Source organism: Diaporthe amygdali (assembly GCF_026229845.1).
Source record: "Diaporthe amygdali strain CAA958 chromosome Unknown NODE_22_length_803717_cov_65_427750, whole genome shotgun sequence".
Lineage (NCBI taxonomy): Eukaryota > Fungi > Ascomycota > Sordariomycetes > Diaporthales > Diaporthaceae > Diaporthe > Diaporthe amygdali.
The window spans coordinates 662,646-679,729 of record NW_026517042.1 but is presented as its reverse complement, the minus strand read 5'-3'; the positions used below and the strand labels follow the sequence as shown (position 1 = coordinate 679,729).

At 55.9% G+C, this 17,084-nt stretch overlaps 5 protein-coding genes across 5 annotated transcripts; 2 read left to right on the top strand and 3 right to left on the bottom strand.

Moving 5' to 3' along the window:
- Positions 1-459: 459 nt before the first annotated feature.
- J7T55_004682 (uncharacterized protein) lies at positions 460-1,190 on the bottom strand (the record flags this gene model as incomplete). Its single annotated transcript, XM_053130397.1, has 2 exons — positions 460-822; positions 927-1,190. The coding sequence occupies 2 exons, from the start codon at positions 1,188-1,190 to the stop codon at positions 460-462; spliced, it is 627 nt and encodes a 208-aa protein (XP_052991609.1).
- Positions 1,191-1,919: 729 nt separating this feature from the next.
- Positions 1,920-2,429, top strand: J7T55_004681 (uncharacterized protein; the record flags this gene model as incomplete). The annotated part of the gene is made up of 2 exons (XM_053130396.1): positions 1,920-2,052; positions 2,185-2,429. The coding sequence occupies 2 exons, from the start codon at positions 1,920-1,922 to the stop codon at positions 2,427-2,429; spliced, it is 378 nt and encodes a 125-aa protein (XP_052991608.1).
- Positions 2,430-3,154: 725 nt separating this feature from the next.
- Positions 3,155-5,818, bottom strand: J7T55_004680 (WD repeat domain-containing protein; the record flags this gene model as incomplete). The annotated part of the gene is made up of 2 exons (XM_053130395.1): positions 3,155-3,290; positions 3,414-5,818. 2 exons carry the CDS (start codon positions 5,816-5,818, stop codon positions 3,155-3,157), a joined length of 2,541 nt encoding a protein of 846 aa, XP_052991607.1.
- Positions 5,819-6,291: 473 nt separating this feature from the next.
- Positions 6,292-7,301, top strand: J7T55_004679 (ubiquitin related modifier 1; the record flags this gene model as incomplete). The annotated part of the gene is made up of 3 exons (XM_053130394.1): positions 6,292-6,350; positions 6,810-6,974; positions 7,184-7,301. The coding sequence occupies 3 exons, from the start codon at positions 6,292-6,294 to the stop codon at positions 7,299-7,301; spliced, it is 342 nt and encodes a 113-aa protein (XP_052991606.1).
- A 4,326-nt stretch (positions 7,302-11,627) lies between these two features.
- On the bottom strand, positions 11,628-13,429 carry J7T55_004678 (uncharacterized protein; the record flags this gene model as incomplete). Its single annotated transcript, XM_053130393.1, has 5 exons — positions 11,628-12,149; positions 12,227-12,347; positions 12,487-12,534; positions 12,680-12,714; positions 12,776-13,429. 5 exons carry the CDS (start codon positions 13,427-13,429, stop codon positions 11,628-11,630), a joined length of 1,380 nt encoding a protein of 459 aa, XP_052991605.1.
- Positions 13,430-17,084: the final 3,655 nt, after the last annotated feature.

The following is a 17,084-nucleotide window of genomic DNA, read 5'->3' as shown; positions in this document are numbered from 1 at the left end:
ACTCAAGAAGACGAATAAGACCAGTTGATCTCGAGCTTGCGACCGTCTCGACCAGATCGGCCACGATGAAGAGCCCACGCTGCGCACGCGCGCTTGTCGAGTCTCATACTTACGAAAAGTTTTGGTCATGGTTGACAGTTGGGTGGCGCCCCGGCTGTCCCGGTGGCGGAAAACGATGGCCTTTGGTTTCTTAATTGGTTGTGCATAGAGGGGCGAACAACAACGTACAATCGAGGCTGATCAAAACCCCCCCTTTATTGTTTTCCTGCCCATATGGATGAAATAGTCCCTTCGTGGAGCGTGAGCAGAGGTCGAGGTGTTTTTAGAGCAATACAGTGAAGATTACCCAAGTCCGAGTAATCAACGCTCATGTGACATGTCACCAAATTGAACTGACACCTGGCCGTTTTTCCCTCTGGTTTATTTCGGCATGGGTTGTGTAATATACAGAATTTGCTATCAGACCCTTATCTCCTGGACCTTGACAGTTCGTCGCGGGGTATCATCATGCTGGGCCGCCTCATCGGCCTCTCCCGAGCCTAGAGGAGCCTCATCGTCCTCGTCGTGCTCCCCCTGCTGCTTCTCTTCGGCAGAATCACGATGCTTCCTCCTGCTCTTCTTGGCGGCGCTGGACTTCTTGCGGGCCTTGAGCCTGGCGACGACGGCGGAGCGGCTCTGGTCGCCGTTGAGCAGGTCGTCGATCTTCTCGGCCAGGTGCTCGCGGGCCAGCTTGCGGTTCTGCTCGCGCGAGCGCGTGTCCTGGCACTTGACCACTATGCCGGTGGGGATGTGCTTGAGCTGGACGGCCGAGTTGGTCTTGTTCTGTTTCGAGGGGAAGTGTTAGAGGTGAAGGACGACAAAAGCACAACTAGGTTAATAATTGGGAAATTGAGTGGGCAAAGAAACAGAAAGGCAGACAGACGTACGATCTTCTGGCCGCCTGGGCCGCTTCCCTTTAGGTAGACCTCTGTGAACTCGTGGTCTGGCGGTGGCTTGGGCCGCGGTGGGTACCGGGTTGCGCCCTTGTGGTCGCTGGATGTCGTCGAGAAGGGAGCTGCTGCAGTGAATACGCTGGTGCTACTGCTACTGCTACTGCTACTACTGCAGTTGCTCCCCGCGATCGTGCGCCTCAGGAGGCCATGGCTGGTACGTGCAAAGCCAGCAGGGGCGAGAGGCTTCAACCACCACATTGCTTGACTCGGCTGTCCTGTCCCGTCGGCATCGTAGTGCAGTTAGTAACAAGTAGACACAGGCAAGGCTGACGAGGGTGGTGTTGGCGTCAGTGACGGGGCCCAAGGCAGGGTGTTCGACGACAAGGGTTCGGCTCGGCGCGGTGGGGCCTGACCGACTTTGGTGACGGAGGGCGAGGCAGAGAGGTGAGGTGGTGGACGACAGGGGGCCTGCGTGGGCCACTCAGAGAGCTGCTGACGGAGCGCGACCGCGGACCCCCCGGCTCGCGTCCCTTTAGATTGCGGCCCTGGCACGCCTGGGGAGGGAATTTGGGACGCCGGGTCCAGGGGACGGGTTTTTGCTTTCAATGCGAGGCTTCGATCCTCCATGCGAATCGATCGGCTGGACAGGATAGACTTTCTCCTAGATTATTTCCTTCGTCACCGAATTATTGTGCTCAGGCTTGCACGTAACCCCAAGGCGAAAGACACCCACTCCAATTGGATCGTCGAGAATCACTCCTGACCAGATTCATGCTGCAAAACGAACCCTCGACGATGTGTAAATACTAGAACTGTTCACTCGACGACTGCACCCTCGGATTCCTGTCCTCTGTCTACCGCCGCCGAATCCTTAATCACCAAACCAGCCGGTCCAAGACGACTCTCACTTCTGCCAGCACCACGTCATCCTCGATTACGACAGCAAACACCTTGCGGATCCAGAATCGCAAGACCAAGTCGATCACAATGGCTTCATCATCATCCTCCTCCTCCGTCTCCCCCTACCAATCCCTCACAAAGTGGCTCTCATTGAAGGTCTACCAAGTGGAGGTGACATATAGCGTCTACATCTTCACGCCGCTCGAGAAGTTCATCTTCTGTACGCCCGCTCCCCTCCCCCCTTCCATCACCTCCGTCCTCCTCCCACTCCCACTCCCACTCCCAGACCCCACCATCCTACCTCCTCCGTCTACTTTTCCCCCTTTGCTAACCAGCCCAACAACAACAACAGGGTCTGTCGTCTTCCTCCTCTTCTCCCTGACCGCCATCGCCACCATCCTCTACCTGCCGCACCACATCATGTTCCTCGCCGGCCGCGCCTGGTTCTACATCCACGGCGACTCGGCCGTCGAGGCCGCCCGCGAGACCGCCCGCTCCCTCGCCCAGCACGTCGCCGCCACCACCCCCACCGCCAAGGCCATCGCCACCGAGACCGCCAGGGCCGTCGCGGAGGGCGTCGGCAAGGTCGAGCTATAGGGCGGCCTTGCTGCTTGTGCCTGGACTGTGGTGTGAGTGGTGGAAGCCGGGTGCTAGTGCGTGCTGGGTCGTCGCGCGCATTGAAAAGTGTGTGACTGCGGTGATCTACCCGGGGTTTGGCTGCGTGCGATACTTTGTGGGAGCGATCGAGGCTCACCGCTCCCAGAGATCCGAGCAAAAGGTTAGACGGTGTGATGATGGTGATGGGTTGCCATTGCCTGGGAAGTTGGCAGTATCTGCGAATGTCAGCCCTCGTCTTGCTTTGGGCTTTTGGCGTTGCTGGGATGGGAATTGCTGTGAATCGCCTTCTGGATATATCGCATGGAAATATGATATACCGCTAGAACGCAGCACAGCCGCTGCATGGCATGGCATGGCACGGCGTGACATAGATATGGTACTTAATGTTTAGATCATGGTCTCAGGGCCATATGTTACGAATGGAATGCTGTAATACGCTTATACTTGTTCCAACAAGCTCGGCGTACATCTTGTCCTTGGATGCTCACTGTAAGACGTGGATATCTCGTAGTAAGGTTGGATCTGACATGCCCTGCCGTCATCTGGGAGTGCTCACAGCCAAATCTCTTTGTCCCTTCTAATATCCATTTTGGCCGTCAAGTAACCGAGTTCGCAGGATATCATTGCCATACTCGCTGGCGATATGTCCAAGCATCAAGGTATTCCTTCCAAATGGCTCCAAGTCACCTCCCATCATTGAGCCTTCATGTCGCCTGGGGAACTTCAACGCCTATACTACAGATCCTGACGGAGCCGTCCTCGCCTGCCACCGCGAGCTCGGCCTCCTCCTCGTGACCCGGCCGCCACGCAAGCTGCCGTATAGGCTTGGCGAGCTCGAGTCTGCTCATGAGCGATTAGCGTCCGTCGAGGGAGTCAGAGCAACGTGGGCCAGGAAGTGAAAGGAGGATGGGCGGGAATACGAAAAAGGAAAGGTTAGGAAATGGTGGAACAGAAAAGACTTACAGAGTCATGTGTTCGCTTGAAGGCTTTGGAGGGAATGGTACCCCGGAGCCTTCAGCAACGTCCCAGAGATACGTGCGGACATGTCCCTTCTCAGTTCCGACGGCTAAGACCGCGTATTTCCCCTTGTATGGCCGGGGCAAGAAGTCGATGGCGGTGATCGGGTCTTCCAGGGACACGCTCTGGAGCTTGTGGAATTTATCAGCCCCTTCTCCAGCCTCTGTCGCCTCGGTGTCGCTCATTTCCGCGGCCCACACGATGAAGGACTTGTCCCTACTGGCTGTGGCGAATATCCTCCTGCCTGGCAAGTCCGGCATCACCGGTCCCCACGCCGCATCTAGGACCATCCTCTTGTGGCCCTTGTCGTCGGTCTGAAACTGCTTGTAGCACATATCACTGTCCTTCTGGGACTCACCATCATCCCTCTTGAAGACAGTCCACCGCCTATCCTTGCCCACACTCAGCAGAAACCGGTCGTCGCTGCTGAATCGCAGCCGGAAGATAGTCGAGGTATGCACAGCAAGCGGCGGACGCAGCTCCGTCCAGCGCTCCGTCTCGAAGATGCGGATGACGGCGTGGTTCAGCGAGGACGCCCGGCACGCGCTGGCCACCAGCCGCCCGTCGTGGCTCGCCGCCAGGCAGCTGATCTCGTAGCCGTGCCCGTACAGCTTCTCGACCTCGGGCCACAGCGTGTGCCGCGACAGCGACTCCTCCAGCGGCGGGTGCGCGATGTCCAGCGCGGACCGGCGCACGATGCTTGCCGGGTCGATGGCGCCGCGGTCCTTCTCCGGATTTGCCGCCGCCGCTTCCTCTTCAGTGGCGCCGTCGGCATCGACAGTGGCTTTGTTCGAGAGCCCAAGGACCGGCATGTTGGCCGCCTCAGGCATGTCATCATCGTCCTCTTCCGCCCCGCCCTGGGTCGTGCCGCCGATGCCCGCGACCGCGCGCAGCATCTTGGCCACGGCCCGGGGCTTCTTGAACACGCGCATCAGCTTCTCGTCGGCCCCGGACACGAACAGCGACTCGCCCAGCACGTCGACGCAGTTCAGGTCGTAGCCGTGGATCTGCGGGCGCGCCATCTCGTACCAGCGGCCGTCGCCGGTCCACCGCGCGTGGAGGCGCGTCGTCTGGTCCGAGCTGGTGGACAGCAGGTAGTCGCCGGACCGTGCCCACGCCAGGCCCGTGACGGCCTTTGTGTGCCCGGAGACGGCGACGCCCTGGTCCCAGGTGCAGGTCTCCGCGTTCCAGTCCCAGCGGCGCCAGGAGCCCGTCCGCCCGATGGTGAGGATGGCGGACCCGCTCGGGGACCAGAGGCCCGTCCAGAAGCCGCCGATGCTGCCCGTGGCGGTGGTGGCGCCTTTCTCCCGCGAGATCTCGCCCAGCCGCACGTCGGGCACCCAGATGCCGGAGCTGGGATCGCACTCCCAGATCACGAGGGAGTTGTCCGCCGAGGCGGACAGGAGTCGTAGGACCCCCTGCTCGCTCCGGCTCCACCTGGCGCTGTAGATCCAGTCGTCGTGGTTGAACAGCAGGGCCTCGAAAGTCACCGAGTAGTCTGCTTCGTCGGTCTTGAACCGGTACGCCTTGTTGCTCGGCGACCTCCCAGGCAGGTATGCGCCGACGGTGGGGTCCGACGCGGTGGCCGCTTGGGCGGGGAGATCCTGCCCTTGGTGGACGCGCCAGAGCCGGACGTACTTGTCCTGGCTGGCCGAGGCGAGGAGGAGGTCGCTGCCTGGGTTGTCGGGTGTCTCTGGGGTGAAATCGAGAGAGCGTATCCAGCCCTCGTGGCCAGACAAGGTGGCCTGGAGGCGGAATTCGGAGTGATTATGGCTGAAAGTCCCTGTAAATATCTGAATGGTGTCCTTGGTCCCAGCGGATGCGATCATATATGTCTTCCCATCGTTCCCTAGGGGGCTCACGGCGAGGGCTAGGGGGAGGTATTTGGGGGATAGCTGGATGGTCTGCAGGACCCTGATGCCTGAACCTTCGAATGTCCAGATCTTGACTGTCGCATCAGCGGCTCCTGTGACAAATATCGTCCCTGCCTCATCTCCTCCAGTCCAGCCTGCCTTCAGTGTCGCGATGCAGTTTATCGCGGCTGTGTGATCCTCCACAGTCTGAATGCCGTCGACCTCACCGCTGGCAAGGTCGAGGCTCCACAGCTTGATGCACTTGTCGTCGCCGCCGCTGACTATGTGAGCAGATTGGTCTTTCGGCCTTGCCGGCAGAAACTTGACGGCCTTGACCAGTCCTTTGTGTGCAGGTGTCCTGGGATGCCAGACTTTCTGGTCTGATGGCCGCCATAGTGCAAGGTTGACATCTGCACCGAATGCCACGACACCGCCGTAGCAATCAGCCCAGTCTGAAGCGGCTGTCTGCCGGTTGGCGCCTATTGAGTAATAAGTCATGACCTCTTGAACATGATCAGTTGTGTGTGAGATGGAAATAGTAGGCAGTGAGAGCACTTGATTTCGGACGACAAAGCGGTCAAAATTCAGGCGGAAAAATAATGAACTGCCTTTTGAGAATGGTGTACCATACAGTAAGTCAAATGACTGTGAATATTGACGATTTCTTAAGGCAACTAAGTATTTCAAAATGGCTTCTTCGTCCTGTGTATCTCGACTGTATTCCATCCGATGACTGAAGGTGCTGGCGATAATTTGGGACTCCGAATTTTTGGTGGCACTGTGCCCCAACGACGCACTGTGCCCGTTTCTGTCAGGAACACCCCAGACTGGCCGTACAGTATCAGAACCTAGCACAACTCAAAAATAAACTTTCGCTACCACTTGACGCCCGCAGAGCCGCAAAAGACTGTGCACCGACCATACGCACAAGCGACTACTCCATACCAAAGACAGCTCCTTTTTCACTCACGATGGCCGAGACGACTGTTGAGAAGGAAACACCAATGTTGGCCATCAACGTTGAGTTCTCGTGAGTTGCCCTGTCGCTGTTCTCAGTCGTCTTCACTCAACCCACACCATTCCACCAACCAACCAACCAGCACGTTCTCGGGGGCCATGGCAAAGCTGCCAACCATAGCATTCTTGAAAAGACCATGCCACAATTGCATGCCATTCTCGAGTCGCCGGGATGTAACCCAAGGGGTAACACCAAAGACGGCTAAATCAGCGGTCACGACCCCAAGGCAATGGCACGCGGGCAAGCGCATGAATGAGACCCTCACTGGAGTATGACAGTCTCAGTCCTCAGAAGACCCATGGAAGGTTACGGCCTGCTGTCGCACCCAGATCGTGCGGTCTGACTGTGCTCGTGTTTTCTAGAGGGCATGGCCATCTTGATGAAGAACGGAGGAGCAGCGACGAACGAACAGCGGCCCAGCAGAGAGAAGGGGGGAAGGAAATGTGTTCTGTGCTAACTTACTCGCCTCAGGGGCGGTCTCGAGATGCTGTTCGCTGATCAACGGCAACACAAGCTCACCCTCCCCGCCCATGACAAGGACAGCAAGCCCGTCACCATCGCCTTCCTCATCGATCATCTCTGCCAGCACGTCATGAAGGACAGCAGGAAGGAGCTCTTCGTCTTGGACAACCACATGTACGTACTCCTCCCCCCTCCCTTCCTGACACCTCCCCCAGTCGTTCCGCAGTGTCTCTCACTCGCTGGCTGCCTCGATATGTCTCGCATTTTTTTCTTCTTCTACACCTGCAAGGTCTACCTTGATACATTTACACCCTCCTTTAAACGAGAGAGAAAGACAGACTCGAGGGGGCTAACGCTCAAGCCTTGTGTTCATCTCCCACCAGCCGCCCGGGAATCCTTGTCTTGATAAACGACGCGGACTGGGAGCTAGAGGGCGAGGAATCATACGAGATCCAGGGCGGTGACAACATTCTCTTCGTCTCGACTCTGCACGGGGGGTAGGCTAAGGGAAGCCCGCGCAAGCCTCCTCAGAGAGAGGGAAGACAGCCCCGAAGGGGGTGGGGCGAATATTCGGCCGGAACATTCATGACAGCACTCCACGCAACGAGTTTTGTTTCTTCTTCTACCTCTAACTTCCACGTCAAGAAACAGTCAGTCAGGGCCCCATGCATTGCTTCGCTTGGCCTCAGGAGAAGGCTGTTCGCCCCTCTCCGTTCCGTCCAGGTGCCCGCAGGGCCCTAGCTGCCATGCCGTGGTTCGCGCCAGCGATAATGCCTGCTCCGGAAGACGCTCCTCAGCTCTTCCGTGCGCCCCGATATGTCTTGGCCGGGCTTCCAAAGGGTCTTGGGCACCGCCGGTGCATACTGCACGCGCAGTCTGTGGGCTTGCGCTCTCTCCCCCCCGTGGTTCGACGCAAGGCGATGGAGCTATCTTCTACGAGTGGGCCAGTGGGGAGGGCCCCGATGCGGCTAAGGCTGAGGTGACGAGGTCGGATGGATGGGGTGGGGTGGGTGGATATGGATGGGAGTTTGTCACGACAAGGACAGGACTGGACAGGACTGGACCGTTCTCGCTCGTATTGGGGACCCCAGCAGCCCGCGTCTCAGTAGGTCCCCCGCACCCCAGGCCAGGTCCCCGAGAGACAAGGACAGGAGGCTCGAGCAATTGGCTTATTACGTCGGAGGGCGAGGGCGGCACACGGGGGCGTGGTGTGGGAACCAAGGGGGTCGGGGGAATAAAGAGTGTGGGATTATTTCCTGGCCCGTGTGTGGCTGGTGTCCCGGTTGTTGGGGGCCGGGAACCCGGGTGTCTGTTTGCCCACCTCACCCCAGAGGTCCGGCCTCGCTCGCATGCATGCAAGTCAGGCCACTGGGCGCCCTGCCTGTAGTTGGGTGGGTGTGCGGAGCTTGCCGACCGATTCTGAATCAAGAGAATTTCCCCGGATCGACCAGCTCAAACTCCGTCACCGTGCGCTGGGAGGCGTCGCGATATCGCGGCCGCTGGCTGTTTATGTGTGTGCGTCTGCGTCTATGTGGATATATGTATATGTGCTGTGTATGTATGTGTATATGTATGTGTATGTGTATGTGCGTGCTGGGGGCAGAGTGCGTGGGGTGGATGCCCAACCTGCTACTGTGCCCAAGCAGGCACTTTGCTGCCAGCCAGGGCTGGATATCTGTCTGCTGTGGGCATTGCAGCTGCGTGGACCTCCTTCAATCTCGGCGGCCTGGCCCGCCGCTGCCTTTCGTGTCCATATCCTCCGAGATAGACGAGGTCTTGTGGCGTTTGTCTAATTCCCCGCGCAGATCCCGGCTTGTGGGTCGGTACTGCTGAGTGTTGTCTTGGGACCCTGGTTGTCATGTAGACTACGTTGTAAGTATGTACAATATGTATGTATATGTGTGTGTGTGTGTAGTCTATGTATGTATGTCTGACCTTGTTGGTGTAGTTCTATTTTTGACCTCCGTCGTATTGGCCGCAGCCCGTCAGGGACTCGTCCTGCTGCCACAGCTGCTGCTGTTGCTGCAGGCCAGCATCATGGTTCTTCAAGGTTTGCTGGGAATCAAGCGCACGTCCGACGATTTACAAACTTGCAGATACATATTATACCTACATAGACGCGGCGGTGAGACCTGCGTGGTTTGTGTATCCATCCCCGGGCCGTGAAAACAGGCCGCCGCGGGTTGAACGAACTGTGTGTGTGCGTTGTCGTTTTTCACCAGCGATGCGGTCGCATCGCATTGCATTGGGTTGCTGCAGTTTGCTTTTCAGATCTTGCGTCCACAATCTTTTCTTGCCTCTCTGGGTAGGAAAAAAAAACTCATGTTCCTGACGGCGGTGAGGAGCTTCTCGAAGATCACTTGCCCCCCCTTTTTTTTTTACTTTCACATGTTCATTATGACGGCGTGCAGGATCTCGTTCTTGATCGCCCGCCCACGTATATGCTCATGCAGAGTACAGATTAGGCGGGCGGGCAAAACAAGCAGGCAGCTGAAGGGGCAACAGGCGTAGTCTATTGGCCGATGAGACCTTCAAAGTCTCCTCTACTTGGGTCTTGAAGAGCTGAGTACGTACTTAATCTTCTGTGTAAGGCCTGACCCCTGGTCAGCTGTTTCGCCCACCCCCTTGGACGACATACCTACCTACCTTATCGCAAATCAATCTTGCAGACAGACGTCTTTGCCGATCTGGCACTGGCCCTCCTCATCTTCGTCTAGAATGTCTGTGCTGCGTAGCACACGCCGTATGCACAGCACGAAAGGGGGAGCGATTTGCCATGACACGGCATGCCTCCTTCTGTTGCCTCCGAGGTGTCATGTCATTTGCCCTCCGCCTTTGACGCATCTCTGAGATCTAAGCAGAACATGTCACATGGGATCCTGTCGATGGAACCACTGATCCCTCGCGCCATCTTCCCCTCTCAATGCCGCCCGATCCGTCGCCTCTGTGTGGTGCACATGACTGTGACCGGTGTGGCAGAAGCTTTGCCCAAGCTGCTGGGCAGGGCGGCCGTCCCAGGCATTCAGGCATTCTCTGCAACGGTGTGCCTTGCTTGCACGGTAATTGCACGTCAGAGTTACAGGCGGATGGAAGGCTGGAGGGGCCCCGAGGCAGAATTGGTGTGGGTGAGTGGGTAGGGGGGGGAGGGGTGGTCAGAAACGGGGAATTCCCAAGAGGTGTGTGTGTGCCTGACGGACAGCGGCACACACCTCGATCTATCGCTTTCCTCCTGCACGGCCGCAGCCGACGAGTCCCCCACACCTCGCCTATCGTAGATGGGAGATGTGGGCTGTCTGGGGGCCATGCAAGCTGTCAGTCAAGTAATCTGAAATCGTGTTTGTCTATCTGTCTATCTGTGGGCGGGCGTTTTCTCCGTGTTTTCCCTCTCTCGTCTCCTATCTGGAGGGGTCTCCGTCCTGGTTGGAAGGGAATAGAACCGAGACATGATTCCTGATGCAAGTGATAGTCTCTATAGCAATACAGCTAGTGATGACCGCTGTTCTGAATCAGAATTAATAGGAGTTTCTGAGTTTTCTCGAAGTTCATTGAGGCCGCTTTACGATCTAGCCAGCCCCAAGTATTTGCAATTGGTGTGCAGATTTGAGTGCCTATTGATTAGCAAAAAGCCAATCGCATCCTTCGGTAACGCTGTCTTGTGAGATTTGATAGAACATGGCTCAGCTGGAAAGTGGTTTCCTCGGGCCCCCCTTACAGCAAACCTGTTCCATCATTTCCATCCAATTTATCGAGTATGACATTTCCCGAAAGGTGGCTTTCCCAATTTCAGTGTCAATATCACGGTACTGTCAGAAATGTTCCAATTCTAGCTGGTTGGGAACGCGAGAGTCATTCTCTTCAAAAGTTCTGGGAATGAGGTCCCTTTGTCAATTCTGACGACAAGATACATTACACAGTATTGACAACGCGACGCTCGTTATCTTCTTGTCCCAGATTGCTGGGATGCCTAACAGTTTTGGGCTCCAGGTTTCGCCCTCCTGGGCCCAGGGAAATCCGGTGCCATGCCTATCCATGATCGCGCCCCCTACCCCCTCCCCCTTCCGATTTTTTTAGCCTCGCGCGCTCCGTTTCCCCGTGTATGTGTTTATATAGATGGTCTGAGGCAATCATGTCGTAACGATATTGGTATCGAGTTGCCAGAACAGTGAGAAAATCAGGAACAGACATGAAAACCCCAGATCGAAACCAAGAAAATAGAGAGTAAAAAGAGGCTACAATGCCTTGCTGGAGAGTGTACATGATGTGGGTTCAAAACGCAGGCCCCCTTCAGTACGAGGAGAGCGTTGTTGTACATGCTGTGTTTATGTGCGGGTTTGAGAAGTAGATAGGAGAAGATGCAGGGAAAGAATAGCAAATGTTGCGTGGAAAGATCATGTAGGCAGCCGCGCCAGAGCAAAAGGAAATCGATCCACGTGTACGCCGGCCTGGCCTAGTAGCCGGGGCTTGTGTGAATTCTGTCCCGTTTTCCCTTGCCGAACTCACTTTTGATCTCCCCGTTCTTGGTAACTCTTGTAAGTCATGATTGAACGCCCAGCACCGTTGTTTGTAAATGTGTGTTGTGTGTCCGTTCCCCTTCCGGTTTCCGTCCTTTTGTCCGATTTGCCTTTTTTCTACACACCCTCCCCGACGCCATTGTTGTTGTTGTTGTTGGTATTGTCAAATCATCTCGATGCGACTGCGTCGCACTTGTTCATGTCCATGAGTCCGTATATCCGTCGTATCCATGTATCCGTCTTGGCCCTTGGAACTCCCCGTGAAATGCGCCTTTGTTTTGTCCAAGCGCTTTGGCAAGGGCAGAAACTTTCACATCTATTGGTACTGTGGTGTCCATCCCATGTTGCTCCCCATGGGCGTAGGGAGGGTGTGGTATGGTTGGGTTTGTGGGGCGTGCATTGAGATGGGTGTGTAATGTGGAGTCGGCTGCTGCTGCTGAGCAGGTAGAGGAAGACCGTGGAACGGTGTCTGGGCCTGCGGCTGTGCAGGTAGGGGTAGGCCGTGGAATGGTGGTTGGCTTTGCTGATGATGTTCATAGTATTGCGACCTGTTGTGGGCAACAGCACCAACATGGATTGGCTCTGGGCTCACTGGTGTCATCTGTTGGGTCTCTCGCCTCACGTTGATCCTGTTCCTGACCGCATTCTGTTCGTGCTTAAGTGTCTTGCCCTCCTTGTGGCCTCTGCCCTTGATACCCTTGTTGCTGTTCTTGAAGATTACCCGGTACTCCTGGAAAAGCTTGACCCATGTGTCATCAAGCTTGTCGTTCTCGTTCCAGTTCTCCATTTTGTACAGCAGTTCGTCGAGGACTGCTTTGTGTACTTTCCCAATATGATTCTACATAATACGGACGACATTGTTAGTACATTTGCCCGAGGTCAAATGACCCGTTCTTACTAGAGATCAGCACGAACCTTCATGTTGCCTATCGTCGTGAAGTCTTTGCCGCAGCGTGGGAAGTTGCAGACGACCTTGTTCTTCTTCTCATGAACATTCTCGATATGCGGCTTGACATTTCCCCTTTGCTTGAATAGTCTGCCACATATTCCGCATGCAAATGGCTTCTCGTCTGTGTGGCAGCGTTTGTGTGTCTACCGAGCTTTGTTAAAATTTATTCCGTACATGTTGGCTCCCGACCTACCGGCTCGGTCGAGTGGTGAAAGGGGGTGCCTACCTGCAGATTTCCTGCCTGTGATACCCAAATTCCGCAGATGTCGCATTGCTGTTGATCGGTCAATCACGATGTGTTCCGGAAATCGAAGAATAATGCTTAGCTCACGTGTGTTTTGATCCCTTTGTGGGTATCCATATGGGTTTTGAATGGAGCCTTCTGCGCGAAACTTCGATTGCAGCCTGCAAATTCGCACTTGTATTTCTTGAGTGGTGCCTTGGTGTCGGGTTCCTAAGCACATCATGGTGAGCGTGCGCTCTTCGGCTGCTAATGGCACATCATGGTATCATACCTTTTTCGCAACCGGGGCTACGATGCACTCGGCCGGCTTCTCTTCTTCTTCTTCTTCCTCCTCCTTCTGGTCACCCAGATTCAAAGCTTTTGGAATCATCCTGAGGAGGCAATCGAATTTCTCGTTTGACATCCACTGAAGTGATCCATCCTCTTTTTTGAATGGCTCGATGGTCTTGGACTCCTTTGTACCGTTGACGTCCTCTGTCTTGACCACTGTCACTGGCTTCGTTGATGACCTCCGGCTTGTGTCCCTGGAGCCGTATGATGCTTGGCCGTCCCTGGAGTAGATGGAATGGCTGTCTGGGTCCAATGGTGGTGTAGGTGGTGCCATGGGTCGGTGTGAAAATCGGTCGGGGTGTTGCTGAAATGGAGAGGTCAAGGAAGGTGAAGGTTGGTTGTAGGAGCCGTAATCGCTGAACTGGGAGGGTCCGGGGTAGTTTGAAGCCGACATTGGAGTTACTGGGCTGTCTGCGTACGAATTGCCCATCACGTACTGCGGAGCCATGACGGGTCGTTGAAGCGGTGCTGAGGATGGCAGTGTCCTGGTGTCGTAGCCTACCATGTTGTCCATCATCACATAGTCGGAGCTGGACTGGTGTTGAGGCCAGCGGTCCCAGCTTTGTGGAGCCGGATGTTGCTGGTAAGGCGGCATTGTGATCGAGATATCAGGTCCTGCTGGTTAAAGCAGGAACCTTGCCGCGGCCTGGCAGAAACAGTCTCAGGTGTTCCGGACTCGGGAGAATGTGCAGGTCTTTGGCTGGCGAGATAGTATACTTCGTGTCCTGGTGACTCGGTCGTGTCTGTCAAATAGGCAGGGGCAGGTCAAAAGGACAAGTGAGGGAGTAAAATTGCGGACGAGTTTAACTGTATGTAAATAGAGATGTTGGGAAGTTGAGCTGGCGAACTGAGTGTTTACGGGCGGCCTGGTGGGCAGTAGAGACCGTGGTATATTGTTCTGTTTGTTGGCAGAAGAAGAAGCACACACGGGAGGCTTGGTGATGTTTGGGAAGGCCTGAGGAGGAGAAAGAAGCTATATCATATAGTCGGAGTGGGACAGAGGGTGGATGGATGTGTGATGTGCAGCCGGGGTGCTGCGGGACGATCTGGGATATCCAGGCGATGGTAATTGCCATGCCACTTCGGAGATCTCTGCTCGTGCAGGAGGAGATTGGGAAGCCTGTCACATACATAGATACATTCATCCAGACATACATGATGATATATGGGCTCTCCACAGGCCCTGGACGCGATGGACACCGGACCGGGGTGAGGTACCTTGCACACTTGGGCAAAAATCCACCACCCGGGCCCCTACCCTGGGACACACACCCCTCCCCCATGCCATGCTACCAAGACACACACACACACATGCACACGGGGAGAGAGGCTTGGGAAGGATGTACTATTGTACTGTGGTACGCTGTAGGGTACCTTCAGCACAGAGCACACACACACACATAACAGTACACATTACACACCACACACACACACACACACACACACGCACACGCACACACACGTACACAACGTACATGGTGGTGGAGAGGAGCCACCCCCACTGCTTCTGCTCTCCTCTGCCGCTGGGCAGCTCAGGCAGGCGTGTCGGTTGGGCAGGGATAGTTTCAACTAGGCTGTGATGTGGTGTGAAGGCGGACCAGGATGTGGCACCGATGGAGCTGAGGGTAAGGCTTCGGCAGACAGACAGCTGCGCTCAGAGCCCAGAGCACAGGGGGCACAGGGGCACAGGGCTCGGAGCACAGAGCACACTCACGAGGATGCATGATCTAGCTGCGAGATTTCCCTGCCTAGCCTTCGATCACCGAGCTTGCATCAACGACAGGCGCTGCCGACGGATGACACTGTGGGCGAGGAGAGAGGGAAAGAGAGAAAGAGAGAGGGCAGGCGAGCTAGACAGTGCCACGAGCCTCGGATTGGAATGGAAGCATGTCTGTCTGTCTGTCTGCTATTCATCCAGACCAGGCAAGACCTGGGCCGACCTGAGACAGGGAGACAGTGCTGTCGTCATGAGCAGGCAGACAGCAGATAGCTGGCTGGGTGACTGGCTGGATGACTGACCGGATGGAAGGATGGCTGGCTGGCTGGCTGGCTGAGAGACTGACTGACTGACTGACTGGGCTGGCCAGCCAAGTGATGTACTGACAGACGGACAGACAAGACAAGACAGACAGACAGACAGAACCTTGCAAGGAGATTGATAATTGCCCTGATCGTGGCAACGTTCAAGGTTGGAGCTGGCAGGCGCTGTCAAAACGGTCAGACAAGCAGTGTGATAGCTGTCAAAAAGGAGACAGCAGACAGGGGAGAGAAGTGCAGACATTCAGATTTTGGTGGCCGTCAAAATGCCCTCAACTCTGTCCTTGGAGCTCAAGAACGACGTCGAAAAAAAGGTGTGGCAGCCGGTTGAGTTCGGCGACAAGGGTCTTTCGGAGGCGCTAAAACGCCTTAAAGTGGAGGGCAGTCGACCAGACTGCAGATGCTTGCGAAGGTGCGGGTGCCACAGTCGCGATGTCTCGACCGCGGCTCCACGGCGCAACTGGGGTTCCTTGCCCTTGGTGTTTTTGACGGTCCCCTTCTGGACCTCTGCTGCCATTCTGCGCCCTCTGCGCCCACTACGCCCACACCCCCCTCCACCCACCCAGGGTACGTACCGCAGTACAGGAAGTAGTGTGTGTACACCACTCACTCCCCTGCCTGCTGGCTGGCCTGCCATCTCCCCACTGATCTGCGCCTCGCCCACCCTTGCCCTCATCCTCACCTCTCTCACTCACCACCCTTGATCTGGATGATCGAGGTCACCCGTCATCAAGCACCACCTCGACATGCGCAGTATCTACTGTAGATACTGTACACTGCCTACATCTTGACATGGCCCGCATGTACGTACCTCCCCATGTCCATACAGCGAGCCACTCGAAGTACAGCATCCCACCCCAGCGAATGTGATTGCGACATCTGCTCCTGGAGACTCTAAAATTGCTTGCATTAGCCCTCGACAGGGCCATCGTCCAGAGAGGCTGGTATCACATCGCAAGGCAGAGCACAGAGCAGCATAGGGAAGCGTAGCGCATCGCATCGCATCGCATCGCGTCGCCATCGCTTCACCTCGCACCGCACCGCATCGCACCGCACTGCACCGCACTGCACTGCACTGCACTATAGCATGGACAATGGTCTTGATTTGGACCGCCATTTGTGTCATTCTCCATCATCATCGGAGGGGGAAGAGAGACAGAGGGAGACATAGAGAGAGATATGGGGAAAGAAGAGCCATACACTACCCAAGCCAAACCGTTCCACAACGCCGCAGCGTAGAGTATCACCACATACTCCCGACTCGACTGACAGCAAGCCACAAGAAGCGCCCTTCTTGCACCGTCCTGGTGGTCTAGTCGCACAACACCTCTCACAACAACTTCAACGTCCTCCAGACGGGGCTCGAACGGGCTTGGGGGTACAGCGTCTAGAGCTGCATGTCTCTGCTGGCGCGCCTCTTTTTTTTTGTCTCCTGCCGCTTCTCGGCTGGCCTTTGGAAGCACCCCGGGAATATCCTACGGTCTATGCTCGTTTCCACAAATGGACTCGTTCTTTGGGGCACATACTAGAACGACCTTGACGTTTGAGGCTGAGTCGGGCATTCGTATTATGCTGGTCAAATTAAAGCAAGGGATAAGTAGTCCCCGAGCCTGACCTGATGTCAAGGCCTGGCGCGCTTGTGGTGACGACAGGACCAGGTAGCTCTGTTCGATTTGGGTGGCTTTCAGGTCCGCCCGCCTACAGTAGACTGCGCACTGAAGTCGCAGAAGTCTCAGTCTGTCGGAGGAACTAGTTCTTGTTGTTGGTCCTGTTGTTATCGCATTGGTTTGATCCTGTCCTCGAGCACTCCACAGCGGTCAATTACTCGATGCGGCCAAAGCACCCTGGTGAGAGCTATTCCCACGGATCTGAGTCGCTTGTGTATCACGATACGTATTCTACTAATGTTCTCCTCTCTGCATGGTGCTCTAGGGCTCGATCGTTGCGATAGTGACCCATCGGTCACCCGTCAGACAGACATCTTGCAGCGCGGCAAGCAGAGATTCGTTCCGGAATGCCCGATGCGCGTACTGTGTACACCAGCTGTCATTACTCCTCAAACAGCTGCTATGGTTTCTTGAAATCTGTCGTCGAGCCCCTGAGCGGCTTCTTCCACGCGCTCTGGGCTGCGGCAGCATCTTGTGGCACACACGTGCATCCACCGGGTCCTTCTTCACTTCCCCCGCCGCTTTTCAGATCTCCACCCGTCTGAC